The sequence below is a fragment of the Cordyceps javanica genome, chromosome 4 (genome assembly GCF_051103115.1).
Source record: "Cordyceps javanica chromosome 4, complete sequence".
NCBI lineage: Eukaryota > Fungi > Ascomycota > Sordariomycetes > Hypocreales > Cordycipitaceae > Cordyceps > Cordyceps javanica.
This window is the reverse complement of record NC_139298.1, coordinates 3,661,868-3,679,861: the sequence shown is the minus strand read 5'-3', so window position 1 is coordinate 3,679,861 and position 17,994 is coordinate 3,661,868. Positions and strand designations below refer to the sequence as shown.

General features: G+C 53.9%; 4 protein-coding genes across 4 annotated transcripts; 1 reads left to right on the top strand and 3 right to left on the bottom strand.

The window, feature by feature from the left end:
* Positions 1-6,549: 6,549 nt before the first annotated feature.
* Positions 6,550-8,994, top strand: V2A60_007015 (uncharacterized protein; the record flags this gene model as incomplete). The annotated part of the gene is made up of 1 exon (XM_083258304.1): positions 6,550-8,994. One exon carries the CDS (start codon positions 6,550-6,552, stop codon positions 8,992-8,994), a length of 2,445 nt encoding a protein of 814 aa, XP_083114430.1.
* An 873-nt stretch (positions 8,995-9,867) lies between these two features.
* V2A60_007014 (uncharacterized protein) lies at positions 9,868-12,773 on the bottom strand (the record flags this gene model as incomplete). The annotated part of the gene is made up of 5 exons (XM_083258303.1): positions 9,868-10,471; positions 10,520-10,891; positions 10,950-11,666; positions 12,388-12,475; positions 12,539-12,773. 5 exons carry the CDS (start codon positions 12,771-12,773, stop codon positions 9,868-9,870), a joined length of 2,016 nt encoding a protein of 671 aa, XP_083114429.1.
* A 557-nt stretch (positions 12,774-13,330) lies between these two features.
* Positions 13,331-14,530, bottom strand: V2A60_007013 (uncharacterized protein; the record flags this gene model as incomplete). Its single annotated transcript, XM_083258302.1, has 2 exons — positions 13,331-14,419; positions 14,468-14,530. The coding sequence occupies 2 exons, from the start codon at positions 14,528-14,530 to the stop codon at positions 13,331-13,333; spliced, it is 1,152 nt and encodes a 383-aa protein (XP_083114428.1).
* Positions 14,531-16,667: 2,137 nt separating this feature from the next.
* V2A60_007012 (bZIP transcription factor) lies at positions 16,668-17,704 on the bottom strand (the record flags this gene model as incomplete). The annotated part of the gene is made up of 2 exons (XM_083258301.1): positions 16,668-17,474; positions 17,696-17,704. The coding sequence occupies 2 exons, from the start codon at positions 17,702-17,704 to the stop codon at positions 16,668-16,670; spliced, it is 816 nt and encodes a 271-aa protein (XP_083114427.1).
* Positions 17,705-17,994: the final 290 nt, after the last annotated feature.

Here is a 17,994-nt window from a genome sequence, read left to right as displayed (position 1 = left end):
TTAACATTGAAACACTGGGACATTTTACAGTAACCACGACGCATAATGGACAATATCGATTAACGACCATGTAATGACTTGAGTGACGGCTTCAATGGCAGATTGCTCTTTGACTGGAGCAGCTACATGGAAAAACAGGTGACAAACATTTTCAATAAATCGAGTGCGCCCGTCGCCCCAAGGTGATATTTTCGTCGCTGCACACCCGCCTTTACCACCTCCACGCCCTCTCCAAAAGAACGCCGCTAAATAACAGAATAAAAGGATGGATACGAAAGAAGCTGTCAAGTTCTCTTCGCGAGGCCCGCGACCATTCGAACGCCTGCAAGTTTACGCGTCGGCGCCCGAATACCCGGGAGCCTTATTTTCTCATGGCCTCCTTTGCCATTGCGCCATGCCATGTTCCATCCAGAGCCCCAATGAAAGCATGCGCGGTGGAACCAACCTCGCTTTTGCCTGCCTCTATATTGGGGCTGCGCGCATACAATAATAACAAAAAACAAAAGCAATATGGAAGCACATACGGAGTACTGGCGGTACATATGAGTTTCATACGAAGCAGCAGCTGAAGGGCAACCACAGCGTCGGGACGCGACGCAAGGAGCGGCCCCATTGTCTCCATGCACAAAAGGGCCATGGTACATAGGGCTCTAGATTTGTGTGTGGTGCACATGTAGCGATATTGTTGCAAGTTTCTGGGCCGTGGGTATATATTGCTCTCGGGGCTCGAAGGCTTTGTCCAGAAGCGAAGCGAGCAAGTGAAATTGCCTACTTATCGGGCAGTGACACAATCAAGGGTAGCCCTCCCTCAAGGACGGAAGCCGTCTGCAAGATCGACAATTCATCATCTAACCATTTACCGTTGCAACCACGCCACCAAACGCGTAAAGGTGTAAGTACTGGCGCCTCGAAACTGGGGGTTCCCTGTTCCAGGCTGTCGCTGCCACACCACAAGCAGAGCCGACTCGCACAGCAGCATACTAAGTACTCAGTATCAATGTCGAGCAAAAGGGCCCTTCTCCCCTCCTTGGTGGCATCCACAATAGCTCTCCCCATCCTTGCTTGCCAGGACCACCTTGCAAAGGTTCCCACTGGTGCTAACTTGGCAGCCCGCGCAATCGAGCTATTCCTGTCTTGGAGCTACGCCCCTGTGTCTTGCAGCAAGCCTGCCGTCCGCAACACACAGGATGTGGCCGTTTCTTCGGGGGCCATGGCCCGGACGTGGCTTTGGCAAAAAGAACTACTCTGACTCCCAACTCGAGGGTCCACTGGTCGTGGAAGGTTCCATGAGCAAGGTCCCGGCCAAGCCCCAAGAGGACCCAGCATGTGCGACGGGGGCATTAACAGTCGGCTCCGCTCAGAGCGGACGGCCCCCGATGACAGAAGGGGTTATCGACTAACTTATGACCAGGCTCAGTAGTCATGTCATTGACCAGCCGTCATTTGCCCAGCCACGTTGGGTAAGTAGTACTGAGTAAGACATGATCACAGCTATAAGTTATGATAACACGGAATTCGCCAATGATTCCGCGTCAAAATAGAGCTATGCCCTGTCACACTCGTATGCTCGTTTCGACCTGGCGCAGTCGCGGCTGACGAGTACTGTGGCTTGCTGAACAGCATGAATAATGCAATTTACCTTTGTGCAAAAGGTCCCTGTGGCGCTGCCGTTTACACAAACAGAGGAAAGTTGTCATGTCCAACGATCGCGCGCCTGCTGCGGGTACTGAGAACCGTGCAAAAACCACCGAAATGCAACCTTGCAGCCGCTGCAAAGGCGGAGTAGGAAACCATGCTGATACTACATGCAGAATGGCTTCCTGGACTGCCCTTTTCAGTCATGCGTGGCTTCGTGTTGCTTCTCATGCGTCCCAATCAAGCCACGAAGAGAAAAAAACCAATGCGCCTCCTCCCCCCCCCAGGCTTGACCTTCCTTGAGGTGCATCACAGGCATCGTACCTCATGAGTACTCCGTACCGAGTAGAACATCCCCAGCCGAGGCTGGATGCATGCAGGGCGCTCGCTGGTACAACACACACTTTGGGGACGGATTCATCTACCCCTGACTACAAGTGTGTGGCTACCACACCATTGCCATCCATGTCCAATAAGCCTCTTCATCTCCATGTTGGGGGAAATGCAGAGCAACCAGTCCTGCATTAATGCTCTTCATGTTACCCCTCGAGGAAAAAGACGGCGAGCGCCTTCCCATACAGCACCACTACTTAGCATGTACTATTTCGGGCAAATCGCTCAACGGTGGACATTGAAGACGCGACAGCTTCTTGAAAGAGAAGAGTGTAATGCTGATCCGTGCAGGGGAAGACAGGCCGCGACCCCTTGGCTATTCGGTCGCTGATGTTCCGAACCGGCCGCCGGTCCTGCCTGTCCCAAAGAAACAGAAACTCAGCGAAGCCGCCTTGCAGCCAGCCTCGGCCACAAGCTCGCTTGCTCAAGAATTGCAAAGCTTGCGTTTCAGCATTACCCATGGGCCGCGCCGCAATCCTGGCCTCGCCCCTAGAGGACGGGAAGTTGCAAGTTTGATGGCGAGACATCACCAGACGACGGTGCCGAAACTTTAAAATAGAACCCGATGCCTTGACCAAACGTTTGCACTCAAGTCTAACCGAGGTGACAACCCGCTCTACACCTAAATAAAAGCCCATTGTCTGTGCAGGGCTTGGCCCGTGCTGGCCAAGATGCGCAACTGCCTGATCAAGTGTGTTTCAGAAGTTGGGGGGTTAGTTGGCCAGGGGCCCAACAAAGCCAAAAGACAATGCAAGCTCACCAGAGCGAAAGCCAGCTTCTCTGTTCTATACAACAAGGCGACAAAGAATAGCAGCTTCAAGGCCAAAAGTAGCAACGACCGTCGATGCCTAGTCGTTGCGTAGTGTAAGCGGAAGGAATCTTCTCCGGGTGCTTCTAGATTCGGCGGCATGCATATATTAACACTTTACTACTGGGGTCCCAGTGTAGCCTTTCAGTGAGGCCGTCTCTTGGACTCTTGTAAGCTTCCTCGCATTACGCAATTCGTTCGCTAGCTTACTTGGAATATTTCAAGAGGAACGGACATGGTTCAACAGCTACATGGCCAACTGCTCTCCCCATTATGCTTCTCTACGTCGATCACTACTGATCAAAACGACAAGTTATCGTCCGGTGTGTCCTGAATAATGCGCTGGGAGCCAACCGGTTCCGCCACGGCGCTAGCAAGGAACGTGTGCCCATCTGTCGTTGCCCGGCTGTATCAGAATTTTGTCCCCCTTCCCTTTTCTGGTGACGGCGCATGGACTGGAAAGCGTAGCGAAAGTAAAAATGATGGTATTCGAATGGGGGCCGTTGATGCGATGGCATAAAGAGGGCAATGCTACGAGATCCGTTCGCATGGCGCTCCGCAGCGGCTGAGAACTGGCGATGAGGCAGACAGCCATGCCTCATCACGATGGGAATATCCCATGTCATTGCTTGAGGGGATAATTGATGGCGCATTAGTGCTGGAATTACAAGATCTATTTTCCGAGGTCTTATTCTCGCGTCAGACGCATTGGCTGTCAGCTACCGCAATGGATGCACCGCATTTCACACCGAGTAGACGATCTTGATAGCGAACATACGTTTGAGACCGTAATCCCGATGCTACGGAAACAGAAAGTAGTTGCTAAGGTCGTCAGCCGGTATCTTGCGGGCACGATTCAAAGCTCGCGAGGCGAGAGCTGCTCAACCCGGGACTGGCCTATCGCACTACGTATTGAAGATCCGCATAACGACAGGCAATGCATCATCCATGCATAGCACCATACGAAGCACAGAAAAGTATGATGATCTTTGCCAGGACCCAGTGTGCGCCGTCGAGCGAATGAGTATAACAAACATGGCAACATGCGGTACGCGTTAGCTTATACACTACGCGCGAATTTATGTCTTCACTCTCCACTGCAGACTTTCCGCACCACTTTAGGACCTATAACTAGAGAATGCACATGCATGATAAACCTTTGGCACGCCATGGATGCCACGGGTTCTATGCACGCCATCCCACTAACTACCAGTTAGCATTGGACGGTCAGCGCTTGCAAGGGGGCCAAGCCTCGAAAGGCACTGAGGACTGGCAAGCTTTCTTCATGCTTACTGCTTCCTAGGCTCTGCCATCCGGGGCTCACTCGTCAGTCTGTCGGGAGACCCAGGGCAATGTAAACCCTGCGCGATACCGAAACCACGGGACGTTGTTGATGGTGCGAGACGGCATGCCGGCCGGATGGTGTGTTGCATCGGGCTGTAAAGAGTCAACACATGCGGGAACCCTGTATGTAGCAGGCTGACAGGAGCTGCGACGGCTCGCCTGCTCTGCGCTGAGCTTCCGACCAACTACTTGCGCGTCGAGCTTCCAACTGTGTGGGCAATACATGACCTCTCCGATAGTTCCCCTTTCCCCAGGATAACGATGCATTACGGCATTTTCAAGTGACGGTACACAGCAGGCTGTGTCTGTCCCAAGTCAACAAGTAGTGAGCCTCTTCTGTGAGGTATGTACAGTCGTTTGAGGGCAGCGGCGAGGGGAACACCGACACTGGCCCACGCCCCGGTCTGCGACGACCTCTTACCAGTAGCAAGCAAGCATGGCAGCAAACACGCGAGCCCGCATAAAGGACGCTTGACAGTTGTGCTATTCACAAAAAGTATAATTCGGACTCCCCGTCTCCATTATCCACCGTCTCCTCAGTTGGCCGAGCCGGGTAGTGGCCGCTCCAGCAGCTTCTTGCTCTGTCCCGCGTCTCCCAAGTACGTATGGCCGCGCCCGCCCCCTGAGCTTGCTGTTGTTTTTTTTCTTTTAAAGCTGTCGGCGATCGCCAGAACTACTACCAGACGGGGCCCTACTGTGCCCGTTTCACACAGCCGGCCCTTAAGCCTCAAATAGAAGCTGGCCTCGAGTGGGCTGGCGGAACCCTCTCTAGTCCCAAGCAGGCGTAAGCCGGTGGGTATCGAGAAGGGGGAGGTCTTCTTCCTCGCAGCACACGAGCTCGTTAGCGCGAGCCCTGAAGAATGCACTGCTCAACTCTAGATGCTGGTTTAACTATGGGCTCGTCTTTGAAGCACCACTCAATGGCACAATGCGGTGCGGCTCGACCAAGGTTCGGCAATTGTCTTTATGCAGTCTCAGGAGAGACATCTAGATCCAACGGATGGTACGACGCGCGGTCCCGAGAGGTGGGATATGTAGACCAGGAATCGACTTGCCAGGGCTACTCCATACTCGAGATTGGGCCTGGGAGGGTCGGGTATTTGATAAATCCACCAGGCACATGCTATTGTTCCGCACTGTGCGGTGCGGTGCTACCAGCAACTCGGCTGCCTGCTCCTGTGTTTTCTCTCGCACCTCACCACCTTGGATGCAAATGGCCCGCCACCACGCGACAACGGCCAATGATGGAGGCTTAGTTCCTGGCTAGCCCAGGGGTGAGCTCTTGTGGCTTCCCTTCCTTTGGGCTCTCACCCCCATCACCTCGCATGCAAGCCCCCATGACGCACTTGGCTGGATCCCCACCACATATCCAGAGTTCTCTGGTGCTGGTGCTGGTGCTGGTGCTCTTCTCCGTACGGGTTACTGCCTAGCTTGTTAGCGAACCCTAGTTGACTGCAAGCTTTTTTGCTCTGGCGTACAGCCAATTGTCAAGGTGCCGTGGCCCATTCAGTTCCAACGCCACCTCTTGGGGGAAAAAAGGTGAGTGTGGTGGGACAATGGCCTGCGTGTCTCACTCGCGATGCCCACGTCCACAGCTCATGACGCCAGAAAACAAAAGCCGTGGTCCAGGTCGGGTCACCGCTTGGCCAAACAAAGGAACCTGAAGCGCACCATGACTCTACCGGCTCGATCTGGCGCGGCTAAAAGAGAGACCTGCGCTCCTGCGAACCTGTCATTAGCGGTCTTCAGAAATCATCAGGTCGCAGGCGGGCTTATTATCTAGCAAACTATGCGCTAAGGCCTGGGCACAGAGTCTCGAGATGCTGCAGAGCAACGGCTTCTTCTACTCAGTATTGTCGAGCGGACACGGCGCGCTGCATGGCGTCCAGCTTCTCTGCAACTTACCAGTGCACCCGAATTCGACCGTCGTCCAATCGCTGTGCGTGATATTTCCAGGATGCTGGATTGTCCTTTCTTTACTCCCCAAACCCCTCCTTCACGTACATACACACACCCCCGTCTCCATCAAGCCGGCCGCGCGGGTTTGCTCTTCATGGTTCTACCCTCAGCCTGCAAATTGCGCCAATCTTGCTTCCCCTCCCCGGGATTTTAGTCTACTGATACTTGCAAAATTATATTATCTAGCCTCTCCCAACAAAGACGAGCGACAGATATTCCCTTCCTTTCCCGCCTTTGCTCAATTTCTGTTCATCGTGACTGGGCTCAGCCTTCTCCACGTGAGATTTCACACGCAACCCTCGTGGTGCCTTATTACGAATAGCTCCGTCTTAACCTGACCCGCACCGACGGACCTTGCAAGCAACTTACAAGGGCCAAGGATTATCCTCTCCATCCTCCACTGAGTGACAATGTGGGCCAATGGCTCCCCATCGTACTACTCTGGGCTCTCCAGTGTGCCAACCGTGCTGCTCAGGGACAGGCCGGCGAAAAATGTTGATAAAACTTGTGCCTCCCAGCACGGCAGGACCTCTGACACTACAGGTACTTCCATGGGCCTCGCCGAACATTACCAGCCAGCTGTCGAGGCTCCTCCTTCTCCCGAGAGCTTTCGTCGCTTAAACACAGAGATGAGGTTGGCTACAAGCCTACGTCGTGGCCAGGGCCATAGCAAGGCCGTCTCTTCTTCCTCGTCCGTTACCTCCTTTACGGGCGACCTCGACCAGGCATTGGACAACATCGAGTTGGTCCGACGCTCATCTTTCAACTCGGTCGAGAGCAACAGTGTGTCCAGAGAGGCTTCGGAAGCACTCCACCAGTTTTCCAAAAATCTTTTTCACCGTCGTGGCAGATCCAAACAGGAAAGCACCTCATCTGGCAGCTCTCTATACTCAGCAGATGTTCCCTTCGATACAGCCGGCGCCATGAAGGACTCGGTCCTTCCCAAACTCTTCGCAAGGAGAAAGCCTTCTCGTGACGAGCCCGCCTCTCTTCAGAGACGCTTTCAAATTTCGGACCCCTTCAACTTCCAACATGTCACTCACACCAACCGTGATAATGTGGAGGATACCATGACTCACGGAGACGACCAATCAGATCCCCCTCAATTCAAAGGCAGGCCCCGGGCCGCAACAGGTGCCTCTCAACATACCTACACCAACGTGTTGGCAGAAACCGTTGCAGAGCACGGAAATGCTGCCGATATCCCTCCTCCCAGGCCCGGACTGATCGCCCGTCACACTGGTAGCTTTCAGAACATGCGCCGCTTCATAAAATCTGGAAAGACGGCGGATCTCTCCGTACCGGTTGCACCAACATCCGCCCCAGCCAACCGACAGCCACCGCAACGGCCTCCCAGATCGCCCCCTTCATTCGCGTCCGAAGCTACGTCTCCATCTGTGCCGCCTCGAGTCTCCAGTCGTCAAAGGCTCTATCCCGCTCCGATTGAATCAAGAACTAGCTACTTCGCGGAGCGTCCCGTTGCTGGAGGCTTCCAACGCCCGCGGCCATTCACACCATCGAGCCCCGTTGAGTCGCTGCCGACGGCACCCGGACAAGCATTCACGCAACCTGTTGACCTCTCAGCATTCTCTCAGGAGGGATTGCTCGGTCGTCCGCGAACTGCCACGCCGGAACCATCATGGCCTCTAGCTAGCCCTACAATTGCCAGCTTTGAGGCGCCACTTCCTGATCTCATGGAGGATGACGGCCATACGAGCTGGTCCTCCCATACACACACCAATCGCACCAGCACCAACGCGTCGCTTCGTGGAAGTAAATCGGTGCCCATGCTCAAGAAGCTCGCTGAGGATCAAGATACGGGACTGGCGAGTGGGCAGTGCGTCGGGACCAGCGCGTGGTCTGAACAGATGAAGATGGAGTTGGAGGAGTCCGTCGGCCACAGTCCCACACTAGGCCGCGCGAGCTGGGAGGACGACATTGACTACTGCTACGACCACGAGGTCGAAGCTGACTGCGACTACCAGTGGGAGCGCCCTTCCATAGACGTCGCTCCTGGCGCCAGGATGTGCGCAGCCTCCCAGAGCCACTCTGGCCCGGGTGACGAGCTGCACAATTCACCAAGCAGATGGTCTCCTGGTATGCCCTCCGCGTCTGGTATTGAGGTGCCGGAGCTAAGCCCTGCTAGTCAAACTTCGGCTGTGCTAGGTCACGAAGCTGTCACGCCCATCACGCAATACGTGAGCCATCCCGTCGACGCGCAGTTCCGCAACAAGTGCACCGAGCTCACCGTGCCAACGCACCTGCATGACGCCCAGGAACACCAGTTCTCCCCCTCCCTCCTCGTCCCGCAGGACTACCAGCGCGAGTCGCTGGGGGCGGACAACTACGTGGTCCGCGGCCTCAAGTCGTCGTCGCTGCAGCGCTCCAGCACCGCCACCACCGAGAGCAACTCGAGCGTGAGCACAGACTCGGTTGGCGAGCGCCACACGTCGACCAACTCGAGCTGGACGGCCCTTACGCGCCACACCGCGAGCACCTCGTCGCTCAACAAGCTCGGCATGTCCTGGGTCGACGAGATCGAGCCGCTCCCGGCCCTGGCCGCCACCAGCGAGGCCGAGGAGCCCGCGGACAGCGATGAGACGACGCCGCCCGCGTCCGACGACGTTGTGCCCGATCTTGCCATGGTGCTCCCGTCGCCGCCTCGCCGAGCGATGCACAAGAGCCACGCAAGCGAGTCGGTCGTCCGCAAAAGCGTGGCTCCCATGGACGCCCAGCAGCTGGCCAAGCCGCGCCGCACACGCGCCCGAACCTCGAGCCTGAGCCAGGCGCCTCCTGTTGGCCAGTACGCCTTGTTCCCGCGCAGCAGCATCAAGACGCACGGCGACAAGATCTAAAGGCGACTTGTTTCATCAAAAAATTTTGTTATACATTCTATATTTGCATTTCCACAAGCCCTCGCGGGCTGACCCCAGCAAAACAACATTGCAACCTTGACAGCAGCGCTTCTCACTCGCTACCGCAGCTTCTCGCAACCTTTTCGTTTTTTTTTTTTTTTTCAATTATCTGTGTGTCGGCGTTTCTAGCATGTCTTTTTTTCTTTTATTTGTTTTATCTGTTTTACTAGATTGGGAATCGGGTCAAAAAGCAGTTAGATATTTGCGGCATCTCTTGCACCACACGCGGCTTTGTATTCTGTATTGATTGCAGAACAGCTCGCCTCTTCTTTTTTTTGTCAACGTTATGCATCATCACGGTCGTTACAGAGGCGCACATTATCATCATGGAGATTCTTTTTTTTTCTATATATAGGCACGGGAAGCAGGAACAGTACGGAAAGGACCGGGATATTGATCGAGTATATACTACCTTGGCAGAGCTTTTTTTCTTCAAAAGCGTTCTGTACGAAAATGATACTACAGTACTCATTTGCAATTCTTGTTCATGTGCACCCGACTCCATTTCGCCGAGTTCTGTCATGTCTTCCACTTTGAGATTGAACGCAAAGGCAAGGAGAAAAACCAGAGTATTGATGTAATAATGAATTGCTACTGCAATGATGAAATTATCAAAATTTGATGCCCTCTATTGATTCTCGAAGCCACCATGAAACACACAAAGGTAAGACCAAAAAGGACCCTTTTCCCGGAACGCCACTTTCTTCGCTTTCAGTATTCCCTTCCCCGAATTCCAATGCAACTGCTTCTGCTCTGCCAGCCCCTCGGGGCGGCAGGCTTGGTCAAAAACTCGTCAGAGCAAGTGGACAGCACCTAGCTCGTCTTCTTCTTCTTCTTGGGCCGCTCTTCTTCTTCTTCTTCCTCCTCGTCATCCATGTCCTCGTCATCTACGTCGCTCTCGCCACCACCAGCATCGCTGCCCGAACCAGCCTCGCTCTCGTCGCTCGCCTCAGGGTCGCTAATGTCGCTCTCGGTATCGGCGTGGAAATCTTCATCCACACTCTCCTCGTCTTCATCCGCGGAGCCGCGATCGGCGCCGGCACCCTTGACCACCTCATCGTCAGAGTCGTCCATGTCCTGCTCGCGCAGAGCGGCGGCGAGCAGGTTGGCGTCCTCGTCAATCTCATTCTTGACGCGCAGGCCCTTGAGCTTGAAAAATGTCTCGAGCGCCTTTAGATCTTCACGGTTAATGTTGCTAAACTGCGATGAGCCCGCACCGCCCTTCATGGCGACGGTGATATCAAACGTCGACAGCGTAGAGACGGCGCCACCCACGCGCGAAAAGGTAATGGACTGCGTCTGCTCGTAGGCAATGTACGTGGCCGGCTTGGGCACGAACATGAAAGCTTTCTCCAGGCAGTACAGGAATCCCTCGCTCGCCTTGATGGAGCACTTGATGCCGTACTGGCTGCGGTGACTGTGGAGGGGTTAGCATGTACAGCGGCAAGGGGCTGAGGCTACATACGTGATGAAATCCTTGGCGGGTGATGAAATCTTCTTGTTTGCAAGACCACGGAAAATCTTAGCCACGACGTGGTGCAGAGGCTCCTCGTAGTGGGCGTCGAGCTTGTCCTTGTACTTGCTTTCTAGAGTGGCCTCGTCGAGATTGAGATCGATGGTGACTTCCTCATCCTTTTTGAACTGCATGACCACAAACGGGTATCTTGTTTGACCTTGACGCAGAGGCGGGTCGAGGCCAATACAGAGCATACAGTGCATCTCGTCGGGCTTGGGGAGAACCATGAACTTCTTGATGGCATCATATTGGATCTTGTAATCGTACGTCTTACCACGGAGTCGAAACGACGCTTCGTACATGTCGATATCGAAACGTCCTCTGTTTGTAGTTGGTCAGCACAGGATCATTCTTTGGCAAGGGAAGCATCACCACGTACCTGGGAGTAAGATGCAGAACATCCAGAAAGGTGGCGATGGTATCACCAGCCATCTCGCCGATTTCTGCCTTGTCCATCAATGTTTCGTAGAAGAGTGTGGCAGCGTTCTTCTCCGCCTCCTGCTCCTGGTCGCTGCCCTCGCCGTCCTCGCCATCGGCTTCCTTCTTGGTGGTGGTGCCGGGGACGTAGAAGCGCATCTCAACTAGTTGGTCTCTGCCGGCGGCGGCCTTTTTGCCCTTTCCGTTGGCCGTCGCAGTGTCGTTGCCATCCTGAGGCAGTGACATCTCCACGGCGACTTCGTTGCGACCAGCCAGGTTGGTGTTGCCGATTTCGGCGTAAGGAAGCTCAAACGCGGGGCGATTCTGCACGTTGAAGATGATTTCGGCCTTTGAAAACTCGGCCTTGCCCCAGTTCCATCCACGCAGGGCGTGCTCCTTGTTCTCGAGAACGGTGCTGTACCAGTTCTTGAAGATTTTGCCAAGGCGGTCATAGTCCTCCTGCTGGAAGCCGTCGAGCTGGATGATGCCCGAATTGCGTTGGAGAATACGAATTTCGTAGCCCTTTGCGACCTTGCTCCATTGCGCGCTGCTAATGTTGTTATGATCGAGCGTAAAGGTGTCGCCACCGCCGTTTGGCTTCCAACCAAAACCAGTCTCTGCGAATCGGCATCGACCGCTCTCCTTGGAGAGGTCGAGATAGATGCTGTCGAAGCTTTCACTGTCGGTGGGTTAAGTGTTAGCATTTGGATGGAGACGGCAGAATGTTGCCAGTTGCGCCGGCATCAGGGGTGAGGCCGTCCACGAAGCGACGGCGCAATACTAGCAGAGAGCAAAAGATTTGCGCAGACTCACATGGCCGTCATCTTGAGCGAAATTCTCCTTGACTCAGGCAGACGTGGTGTTCCAAGGTCCTTCACGCCGCAGTCTACAAGGTAAAATTGCGCAATGCGAGGAATAAAGCTTGGGTACGAGATGAAAGCTCTGAAAGCGAAGCAATTCACACAGCAGGGACCTGGTGATGTGGAGAAAGTGTTCACGTTGCCAGCGCGTTTCCCTTGCACTTTAATAAATTGGCGACGCGCCGGGCAAGACCTCGACCACTATTGTGGGGCAAAGCCAAATTTGGGTTTTGCCGGCAACTACTGATACTTAATAAATCTATTGAAGCTGGCAACGATGAGGAAGCCAGAATATCTGTAATAAATAAATCAAATCACCAGAGGCAATCACACTAGCAGTGATGATCAATATATTTATAAAGTTGTTTAAACCTCCCGCAGCCCCGAAAGGCCTGAACCCGTCTCGCTGCCTGCACGCGCCGTCAACCCATTACTTATCGCTTACAATCCAGAGTCACAAAGTCGCTGCTGGCCCTGTCGCCTTGCTTTATGTTTGCCTGGCAGATGAAATAATCAAGGGTGCCCGCTACGCCTGCGTACGTAATCACTCGCACTTTAAGTGTGATCTCGCCTCTCTCGAACCCGTATAAACCAGGCATCCTGACCTGGTTCTCGCCCAGCTGGAGACCTACCTGGTGTCAATACAAGCTGCGCTAAGCCATACTATGTCCCTTGCATCATCCCGACTTACTTTTCGCATCAGTGACAGTCAAGATCTGTCCCATTTCGTTGTCCGGGCTGTTGAGATTGTTGGGCAGCTGGCCCCAGATGTAGGCGACCTCACCGCTGCTCATCGCGCTCTGAACATGGACGAACGCAGCGAAGGACTCGCCTTTGCGAACAGCCCTAGGCACCTTGATACTCACAAGGGTGGCCTGCGTACAGGCGGCGAAAAAAGACGCCTGGAGGATGGTGGAAAGACGCATAACGAGGGCAGAGTCGTGGTGTGTGTTGAGCAGTTGCGTCGATATGGGCCTGCATGCGCTTTATATATGCTGAATAGTCTCGATATAGCGTGCTCGTGCAGGTTCTAGATCATGAATACGGGATCGAAATCAAGAAAAGACGAATGTTGCTATAAGTGGCGGTATTTATGAAGCTACGAGATGCAGCATGTCCCCAGCCGCCCGCACCTGTCTCACCGCCGTGGCCGACTTCCAGCTCAACAGTTGCCAGGTCTATACGGGGTGCAGCGGAGAGATACGCACAACTATCAAAGCCCGAGAAGCCAGTTTAGGTTTTAAGAAGTATCATGGCGTATGGCGACCAGTAATCAAGTTGCCGCCCTGTGGTGGCTGTGGTTTGCCTCGTATGCGGCACACTCACTCATTGGGAAGTAGCCAGCATTGTGCATGGTTATTGGCTCTCCGAATCCATCAGCGGATCCCGGCGGGATAAAATTAATCTCCGAAGACGAATCCTCCGTGTATCACACTTGAACGAGAGAGGGCAGAATGTTTTAACTTGGAATAATTATCAAGGCCTATTGCTCGTATTGAACCTCGCCCAGGAAAGCTACGTCACCGTTGCATGCGCAGGGCGCCGTCGCGTCACCGTCGCCAGTCAAGCACATGCAGTGATACTTGGTGGCAACGTCTCTCGACTCCTCACCACACCGGCACCTCTTGACAACAGCACCAGCTTCGCCACCCTCAACAGGGCACATGCAGTGCGGTGGCGTGACAGCACGACGGCCCCCACGCGAGGAATAGTCGCAGGCATTGCCAGGCTCAGAGTTACGCCTCACCTCAAGATCATAGCCCAGCTCGCGCTTGGCGGCGGCAATGCATTTCGCATCAGCGCCGTCACAGACCTCCCAAGGGTAACCATTCCAGCCTCGCGAAACAATGCAGTGCTCAGCCCGCTTCTGAGCACTGCTGCACCAACTATGCTCTATGCCCCTGGAGACTCGGCAGTGCTCTGCCCGTTTGCCGCACAAATCGCCAGGAAGGTCGCCTTCTGGACTCCTGGAGACGAGGCAATCTCTCGCAAGCCGCAGGGAACGACCACACCAATCGCTAGAGGAGGGTAGGTCCTCGACGGTCCTCGAGGCGATGCAGTCTTTTCCTTGATGGCCACAGCGGTCTGAACAATTGACATCAGCTCTCTCATGCTCGGTCGAATGAACCCCGCAATTCTCCTCGACTGCAGCCCTAGTACCACCAATCCATCGGCCAAAGGAATAGTTGATCTCTTCAGAGCGCCGCGGGATCATGCGTCGTATTGCGTGCTTTTGGGCCACGGTGTAGCTATCGGCAACACGATCGTCAACCGCGCCCTCTGTACCTCGTCGAGAGCATTCAATATCGGCTCGTTCCTGAGCGAGACCACACCGGTTGTCGGTGAGGGGCTTCACCAGCCTGCCTCTCGAGACAACACATTCAATGTCGGCGTCTCGCTGAGCCAGACCGCAAGAGTTGTTGGGGTAGGGTACATCACCGTCGCCCTTCGGGTCGCGAGCGGCGACGCATTTCGGTACGGGGTCAGGCAGTACCTGGACGGATTTTCCAGTGTTGTCACAGTGACATGAGCTCGCCTTGGAGGAACACAAGCACGTTTGAACGTCGAGATGCTGCGATAGTCAGTTCTGTGTACTCGACGGTATACCGGTGCAACTCACTTCCTCAGCGGCCAAAACAGCCGTAGGAATTGCTCCCGCAACAAGGAAAATAGAAAACTTCATGATGGATAGCTTGGCCTTGTACAGCTAAGTTGGCAGAATTAGCAGGCGCAAGAATTGACGGGGAAAATAGGAAGCAATGGATTCGACAACTGGAGGAATAATCGTCGGTAGTTATACTGGTATCATGAACGCATGGCCGTAGACCCGGGGTGCAGCTGAGACCTGCAGACAAACAAGGCTGGGCCGGGCTGAGCCAAAGCGCTGACTGTGTGCGCACGTCGAGGCTCGCAGCCTGGTTCAAATATCCATAATACAATACCAGATCACATGAAGGCAATTGGCGAAACCAGCGAGAAATACGCAAACAAAGCCACCAAATCTCGTTTAGTCTCGCCGTTGAGGCCACCCGACCACATCGCTGCTGGCAAAGTCCCGCATCGCCCACAGGAACGCACGAGTGCGACAGGAAAGCGCCCGCCTCGGGCCGTAGTATAAGGCTACAGGATCCAGGCATTGTTCTTCCCATTGATGGATCTGGAAGGTCTTAATATCGCTGACCATCCGCATTAGGGGCTATTGAATATCGATAGATCCATCGACGATGAGGCGTGCCATTAATCACGATGGTAGGTAGCATCTCAAGGCTAGTTGCACCGACCGGATCTGCCGGGGGCTACGCCGAAAAATTTTTGCCGTGTTGTGATCTTGTGCCCGTCCGAAATGCCGAGATCATTGACATGAGACATGTCCCGGAAAAATACAGGTGGTAATCAAACGAGCGCACCATGATGTGGATGCCTTATTCTTTTGGCGTCCCGGTCGTGTCCAGCTATTGTATGGATGTGGACATTTGGCAGCGGGTTTATATCTACCTCGCCCGCCATGGCAACATGATTTTCAGGGATCAGTGATGACGGAGATGAAGAAGAGGAGCGCAAGAATTAAAAAACTTGTGTATTCTTCACCAGGCTGGCTAGTTTTCATTCATCCAAGCCGCATGAATACCTCGAAGATGAGGTTTGGTCCACTGTCATCTACTCACATACTCTAGTTGCACAATAACGAATGTACTGGCGGCTTGGCGAGTTCTTATTGTTAAATGGCAACCTCAAGTCGACCCAACTATCTCTACTCCAAAATTGTAATTACACTCTACTTATAACAGCATCGCAACTGGGGTGGGTGAGCTCAATGGCCCCGGAGCTGTAAGAAGAGCTGCAGCCGGACATCAGACAGCAGACGATGACGAAAAAGAAGAACTCTACTATGGCCGGGTAAGTATTTATCTGCAAAATGGTCAATATTGGTATTCAAGCGCAGAAGTATTCAGCTGTGCTAGCCGATCTCATCTCACAACGGATTGCCCATGGCAAATTTTGTGCCGAGTACAGAGCCATGGTAAATTATGCACAGCATAATTCGGACATGTCATAACCTCCCCGCATAAAGAAATGCTAGACAGCGGTAGTAAAGAGTGACATTCGCAGGGATGCGCGCAGCCACATTGCGGGATGGTGATTGGCTTGTTAAGAATGAATCATTCTGCGTCACCCACCCCAGTCTCCATAGGTGGAACGCGCTGCGCGCCTCTTACAGGTGAAAATAACCCAACGGGCAATGGTGAGAGTCGACAAAAAAAATGAATCATGCCTACTCAGTCGCCATGAATGATCTCAAGGAGTGCTGCAGCTTTTGGTCCGTGATTCGTATTTGGGTCAGAGCTGCACGAGGAAAATACCATAGATGAATCATCTTTGACAGCACAGAATACACATCACGGCATCAAAAATGAGCAGGGGAACTGTGACGATCGGGAGAGCAAATGTTCAATATAAAAGAGATGGCTTCAGTGTAGATAATTGTAGCATCATGCAGACAATAAACCAGACTTTTGAGATATTTCAATTTTTATCATGTTTCGAAAGGTAAGACGATGCTCCTTTTTCCCCTTGGCATGTGCTGCACCGTTGATCGCCATGATGAACAAAATTACACCTTCGGAAAGCTATGCATTTCTGCGCAGCTGTGAAGAATTGTTCGAGTCGACATCGTCTGAAAAGATCAAGGTGCACAAGCAAAAAAAAATAGTGAATTGTATACAATGAATGAAGAACTCCATATTGAAAAAAAAAAAGAAAGATACACATCCCGCCAAGAAAAAATCCTCCAAGAGAAGACGATTCACAAGAGTAAAAAGCTAACATTCTTCCAACATTCCAGGGTTTGCCAATTTCATCATTTCCCTCAGGGCAGCCGTCTCGGCCTCCTGCTTCGCCAGCTGGATGCGCAGCTCGTCGCGCTCGCGCTTGACGTCGGTGACCTCGAGCTCGAGCTCGGCGATGCGGTCGAGCTTCTTCTGCCTGTACTTTTGCGCGGCGACCTTGTTGCGCTGCCGCTTGAGGAGCAGCTCCGGGTCGACGTGCCTTCGGCGCCCGCTCGTTCCGGGGTAGGCCGATGGTGCCGAGGTCGACGACGACGACGTCGTCGTCGCGGGTGTCGGGTACGTGCTGGCGCCGCCAACGCCGCCGACGCCGCCGCCGCTCGCGGTGGGGTGCGGGTTGCTGTCAAACACGCCGTAGCCGCACCAGTCGGCAGTCGGCGGGATCATCGGCGCCGCGGGGTCAGGCGCCAACACCGGCAGCTCCGGCGCAGCAAGAGTGGTGAGAGCGGCCGTGATGGCGGCCGAGGTCAGGGCGTGCTGCAGGTCCTCGTCCATGGTCGTTGTCCAGTCAAGGTCGGCGGCCAGCTCGGGGCTGGCATCCAGGAAGGCATTGTCCGGCGGCGACCACCACGAGGGGTCTTCTTCAATGTTGGCAAACTGGTCTGGAAGGAATAGCGGTCCGTAGGCTCCTCCGGCTTCTTCGTCCCCCCAGGCAGACCGAGAAAGGTTCCCGATATGCCCTTCAAAGGAGGATGAGCTGGCGGGAGCAGCAGGCTGATGCGGCAGCTGCTGATCCCATTGTCTCAGGTTATAGTTGGCCTCTTGCGCGAGGCCAGGCTGTTGCTAGAAAAGGATAGAGGAAAGGGACACTGGTGGTGTTGAAAGAAGGGAGAAGAAACTCCGCATCGGATGAGCAGGACCCTTCATCTTTAAGTGCCCCCTCGGCATCCCCGTCTCTTGCGTTGCGAGATACGCGTAGCGCTGGGACGTCGAGCTGGGTCCGCCAGCCTGATTCGCCCAAAGGGGTAGGGACCGACGCTATCTCCGCCGTGTAATTGGCTGACTCCAGTCATCTTGCTGCAGGTTTTACAGTTAGTTGTGTGAGTCACAGATGCACAGTAATGCAGCGCACAAAGTGTGTGTAAAGTGTGCAAATTTTATGCATGTTGCTTGCATACCAGGCCGCACCATCCACACAAAGCACCATGATTTTGCGTATGGAGTAAGTAAGCAAAGCCATTACTTATAAGTTATTACTACTTATGTTGTCTTGGCAGAAAAGTCTCCCAACTCTCAGCAGCCGAGCATCGAGCCTCCCTTTTGATAAAATCGATTCATGAGGTCAAGTCAGGGAGCAAGAGCC